This window comes from Onychomys torridus, chromosome 23 (genome assembly GCF_903995425.1).
Source record: "Onychomys torridus chromosome 23, mOncTor1.1, whole genome shotgun sequence".
Lineage (NCBI taxonomy): Eukaryota > Metazoa > Chordata > Mammalia > Rodentia > Cricetidae > Onychomys > Onychomys torridus.
Genome location: NC_050465.1, coordinates 2,830,686 through 2,836,685, shown reverse-complemented (window position 1 = coordinate 2,836,685; position 6,000 = coordinate 2,830,686). Strand labels below are relative to the sequence as shown.

Here is a 6,000-nt window from a genome sequence, read left to right as displayed (position 1 = left end):
GGTGAGATCCTGTCCAACAAAACAGTAACAAAAATGTAAAAATGAATTACGGCAATCAGAGGGCTGGAGACGTGGCTCAGGTGGAGTGCTTGACCAGCATGCATGAAATCCTGGGTTTGATCCCCAGCACTGCATAAACTGACCAGGAATGTCAGCACATGCCTGTACTCACAGCATTTGGAAAATAGAGGCAGGAGACTCCGAAATTCAAAGTCAACCTCTACTATGGTCTGAGTTTGAAAACAGCCTAGGCTACATGGAACTGATGACTACTTTCATCCTACATCTGTGTCTGCACCGTCTACACCACCCCATAACACTCTGGAACGCACCGCAAACGGAGACCACCGCCCAAGTCCCCGCTTCCCTTGTATGAACAAGTCCACAGGCTGCTCTTGCTGATCCTTTCCATTTATTACTGCAGTAGATAATCCTCTCAAAGTGCAACACAAATCGTCTGGCATAGCCCCTACTCCGTCCCCTCCAGCAGATACTTGGAAATTCATTCTTGGAGCACTGACAAGCTTTTCCCTGGATGAAGTATTGCCACTGCCAGTGTCACAGGGAAATACAGACACATGAACAAAAGGACGAAGAGAAAGGCTCTCTTTGAGAGTGGGGCCAAGGAGGCAGAGGGAGAACAGCCCGCACGCGACTCACGCGACTCTCCCTTCCCAGCAGCAACTGCCATGCTGGTCACACTGGCTCTGGGGACCTCTACCTGTTTTGAGAACTGATGATACCGTAACCATAACCATGTGGCATCTCCGCCTACCAGAGTCCCATGGAGTCAAAATAAATGAAGAGACTTCTCCAGCCAGTTTACAAGGCAGTGAAGAACACTGGGGTGGAGATGCTGCCTGACAGTGAGAAGCCCTCACTCTGATGGGGGCAGGGCGGCACACTTCGGATGGGAGGGAAAACCCAACTGTCAAATACTGTACTGACCAAGGTGGGAAACAATGAGCAGCCCTAGAAAACAGGAGACTCAAATATTTGAACAAATCAGAGTTAAAAAAAAAAAAAAGGCAAAAAACATCTAACCACTAGGCCTGATACAGGCCTTACTCATAGACACACTGCACATGTACACACACACACACACACACACACACACACACACACACGCGCGCACGCACGCACGCACGCACGCACGCACGCACGCACACATAGGAACCAGAGAGATGCCCAAAGGAAGGCAAGTCCAAATGTCTGCTCTTTGGGATTTTTGAGGCAGCCTGAACACAGGCAAATATGAGGCCCCTGCCTTGGTCAAGCCTCCAGAGGCAGCCTTTGCCTCCTGGGCAGCCAATGATGCTCAGGTTTTCCCTGAGCCCTTCACAACCACCCCAGAAGGCATTCTTCAGATTCCTGGAGTTTCAATCGCTGCTGGACATCCTTCTCAGAGGGCTTCACCCACAGTGGAAAGACCTCCCCTTTTGGGCCCTGCACTCTGCTCTTTCAGGAAAAGGCATCCCCAGACAGCAGTGACTGGAGGGGGCTCAGGAGCTGGAAAGCTGGAAGAGAGTATCATGGATTCAAGGAGATGCTGTTAAATTCCGAAGTCCTGAGACCCATGGCTGAGGACCCGAGGCTTCAGGGATATGCTTTAAAGAGAGGCCTTAATTTAAGGTACTGCCGTCTCGGCTCACAAGAGCCCAGTACGCAGCTACTTGAAGCTGCCGTAGCTGCCCATTTCTTCCTCGATCTTGGGTGCTCTTCTGAACTCTCCGGCCTCAGGAGCCCAGAGTCAGATCACCCAGCTTCTCTGATGAGGACATGCCTGCAGGAGCCTTCTGAGCATCAGGAATCTGGACCATTTGTTTACATCCAGGCAAAAGTCTTTTCCAACCACAGCAGACAGACACAGCCATCAAATAAACCATCCAGCAAGGCTGCCATTTCTCCAGATGTCTGTTTCAGCACTGTAGGATCTACACAGAGTGTTAATGTGGTACTAACCAGCTGTCACTTCCTCTTCCATGAGGAACATGCAAGCCCCACAGACCATGCTCAGCACGTAAGTCCCACTCATATGTGGCTGGTCTCAGTCACTGCCCTCAGCTCTAACCCACACATGGGATCTGCATTATAATCTAGCTTTGACTGAACTGCACTCTTCTCCAGCTTCCCTTACAGGACAGATACCTTAGGTTTTACCAGCAAAACCAGTGCTGCCCAGGATCACGATTTAAGTGCCGCAGTGCCTAAGAAGGAGAGTCCCACTGGAGGGAACTGGAGGTGTAAGGCGCAAAGGACACAGAATCCTAGGCTGTCATCACATCCTAACATGCTCAGAGTGGTGGGCTTGGGGGAGAGGAACACACAGTAACTTAACAGCAGAGCTGGAAGAGGCATTCAGTTCTCTCCAACTCTAAGCAGAGGCTGCTCCTGGATGTGCAAGCATTCATAATACTGATAACGCTCAGAGGCTGCTCCTGGATGTGCAAGCATTCATAATACTGATAACACTCAGCTCGGACCCAGCCCAGGGCACACACATGTGGTCGGTAATCAAGTCCTTTGCACAGCAGGAGAGTACAGCTGGATGCCAAGAGGCATCTGGATAGCACACAACAAGGAAACAGCTGCACTCCTGCAGAGAACCCCATTGGAAAGTGTTTGTCTATTACGAAGTCAGCTTCCCCATTTCCCTGCTTTACAAAGTCAGCAGTGCTGGAAGGTGTCTAGCAGAATCCGTCTTCCAGGAACGAGTGCAGAGGGGAGCACATGGCTCAGGTACACCCCTTCAGTGAGCAGACAGAAGGACTGCCTGAGCCTTGCATCCATCTCAGACAAACACACAAACAGAAAAGGATTATTGCCAGCTTGTGCACTTTCACAATGTGATTTTTGTATTTCGAAAGCTTGAATTGTCCCTGAAAGAGAAAATGGGAGAAAATAAGAGTATTCAATATATGGACCATCTAGATATAAACACACACATATGGGGGAGGACTTGACCAGCTCTCCAACTCTCCACACCCAGCCCTTCCCTGCCAGTCTAAAATCCAATGGCAGTCTGCCTTCCAAGTCCCCACAAAAACTTCCAGCCTGTTGCTTGGAAAGGCAAAAGGTTAGTAACTCCCCCAATGCAGGCGAAATATTAATGCATGCAAAGGCTCACAATGGGATACTGCAGCTTTAAAGAGAAAAAGGGAGAAGCTTTCTGCTAATTTAGAAACATCTCCAAGATCAAACGACAATCTCTGCTATATAGCAGTGGGAGACACAACAGCTGCCTTTGATGGAGGTGGGAGAGAAAAAAAGCTCTACACAGACTCATTAGCCTGGATATATCACTTTAAGAAACTCTGAGACACACCCAGTCACCTAAGGTAGGACAACAGGGACCCAATGGCAAGTGGGCAGGTGAGACAGGGAGGTGGAAGACACAAGCAGACCATGTAATAAATAAACCCAACCTCAGCCACCACAGCTCAGTTTATAACAGAAGAGCATCTTCAGAGAGTGTACCCTGCTACCAGCAGGAAAGCTTTTCCTGAAAGAGGAACATGGAATGTGGCCCCAGTATGTGTCTTACATGCCTTCTACTGGGTGCAGGCAGTCCTGACCACCGTTCTCGTCTCACACTAGAAATCCAGTCACAGCTCAACAGCTCACATCACCTGAATCTCAAAATCCCATGGATTTTTCTGGCAGGGACTTTAAGGTCCAATCAGCTGCTGCCCTAGCCCAGGGTTTTGGGTTTAAATGCACCAGAAACTCTGAAAAACCAGAAACTCTGAAACCAACTCTCATTACTTAGACTTCTGAAGTCAACTCCTCTTCCATTTAAAGGGTCGCTGTAGCATTTAACAGATCTTCCTTAACATTTCTACACTTAACTGGGCTATGACAGCTGGTCCAAGTAAATAAACGATGAAGGGAGAGTATGCTCAGGTAGCCACATGACAGGTCCCTCCTGCTGCTCACTACTGGAAGCAAGCTGACAGTGACCAAGAGCCCCAATGGCAAACATCAACTGTTCTGTATGCCAGGAGATGGGTGAGCTGCTTTAGAGGAACTGGGAAGAAAGTTAACATGATTTCCAAAGTCCACTGGCCTCTCTCTAACTGACATGTATGACCCTGTGGCCCATTTATCAACTGTTTTCATCTAAGGAGCTGAACATAAGCCATTCAAAAGGACAGAGTCCTCTGAGTTGTCACAAGAGGCCAGCAAAGGATGCTAACGAGTCTTAGTTGTACTGCAGAGGAAAGCAGGAGGAAGTGATGCCTGAGGGTTCTTTCTGAACTCTTAGCTGGTGCTGTCACTGAGCCCGCACTTCAGGTGACACCTCTTCTACACATGCCAGCTGCTGCAGTGACCACAGCAAGTTTGCCCTGCCCCACTTTGTCCTCTCAGTGCCACCTCTGTGCCTAGATAAGGCTGGAAAGAAACAAGTCTGCTCTGTGAGCAGGATGAACAGAGGCGGGGCGGTGACAGGACCTTCCAACTCAGAAGAGAGGCAGAAGTCTGTCTCCTGGGTAAGGAGGTGGTAGATAAGTTTCTGGATCCAGCACAGCTATGCAGGCAGGAAGAAGAGCTCAGCTAAACACTGATAAGTGCTGGGGTTGGGCCAGAACTGGCCCTCACTCTGTGCAGGCCACTGCAGAGCTCTGCTCCATTTTCCTTCAGCAGTCAGGTGTTACTCTAGTTACTCTCCATCAGGGATCTTTCTAGGAAGAAACTTAAGCAGTCTGACCCCTGCAAAAGGTGCATTTGCAAGGCGGAGACATAAGAGGATCGGAGAGTCAGAACCCAGGAGCCTCTTTCCGGACTGACAGGAAGCAAGGAGTAATGAAGGTAGGTGGCTGGCTCCGCCGAGGAGGGCTGAGGCAGGTGGATGCGGCGGCGAGGACCTATGGCTGTAGACCAGTCTTCCTAAAAGTAGTAAGTCGAGAACATCTAGCGCCAAATTTAGTCCGAGCATGTCCCCTAGACTAAGAACTACATTCGGCCAGGTTCTAGCTACAGCCCAGGAACATAGGTGACAGGGAATAGACAGCAGACAGGAAGTGGCAGAGGCTGGCAGTGGCTGCCTCCCTGCACGTGTCCTGTCTGCTGTGGGTGCAGCGTCTCTCTCTGTGATACTTGCTCAACTAGAACTTGCTATAGACCTGGAGGCCTTCAGCTTGTGATCCTCCTGCCTCAGCCCCCGTGTGCTAAGATTATAGGTGAGTGCCATCACACTATCTGTGCCTCTGCTCTTTTAAAACAAACCACCACCAAAACCCAACAATCCAACAAAATCAAACCAATCAATCACCCAAACCACCACCAAACACTAGCAACTGGTCCCTAATGATGATGTGGCAGTGCACAGGTCATGCTCAGGGTACATCTGAGCATAGAGGACACCTGCGTTCCCAGGCCCATAGCCCTAGAGGAAGTCAGTAGACTCCTTAGAACTCTAAGTTATGTTCCCTAGAGATCTCAGAAGTTCCAGAGATCCCCACCCAAACTGGTTCCTAAGCTCATATTCCCAGCTACCTTGAGGAAAACTATTGTCCAAATATTCTCAAGTGACTTTCTCATTTTCTTTGCTTCAAACAGTCACTTTTAACTCAAGTTCTAACTTTGGAAACAATGGGTTAAGGCAGGGGTTAACTCCCTTGGACAGAGGGACACAGCAGTTCCTCAGAAGGATACCTTCCTCTGAGTATCTGTCTCTGCACCTTTGCCCAGTGGTAGCACCAAAGTGGCTCTGGGTCCTCAGCTGAATGCGGGGCCTACCCAAGTCTCTGCTCTGCAGAGTGGCCTGGATCTACTACCCTGAGTACACCTGCCTCACCCCTGGCTATCTGTGGGCTACTCTGGTGGGTGGTTTTGCCTTCTTCTCTCCCTGAAGATTCAACACAGCTGTAAAATCTTTTGGGGTTCAATGGGAGTGAACTTTAACCTCACGTCTTACTAAACCACCATGACAGCTGCCCTGGCTAACAACACACCCTTATTCTGTCCATGCTAGTCCAGTGATCAGGTAACCAGGATCCT

General features: G+C 49.5%; 1 protein-coding gene across 2 annotated transcripts in view; it reads right to left on the bottom strand.

Annotated features, from left to right (window-relative positions):
• Window positions 1-1,122: 1,122 nt before the first annotated feature.
• Window positions 1,123-6,000, bottom strand: part of Eif4e2 (eukaryotic translation initiation factor 4E family member 2) — a 29,911-nt gene continuing 25,033 nt past the window's right edge. Inside the window, exon 7 of one of the 2 annotated variants that reach the window (XM_036173108.1) lies at window positions 1,123-2,879. In XM_036173108.1, the coding sequence (XP_036029001.1) occupies window positions 2,840-2,879 (40 nt within the window). In that variant the 3' untranslated portion in view covers window positions 1,123-2,839. The remainder of the gene's footprint in view (window positions 2,880-6,000) is intronic. The other variant, XM_036173107.1, reaches the window with a different exon arrangement.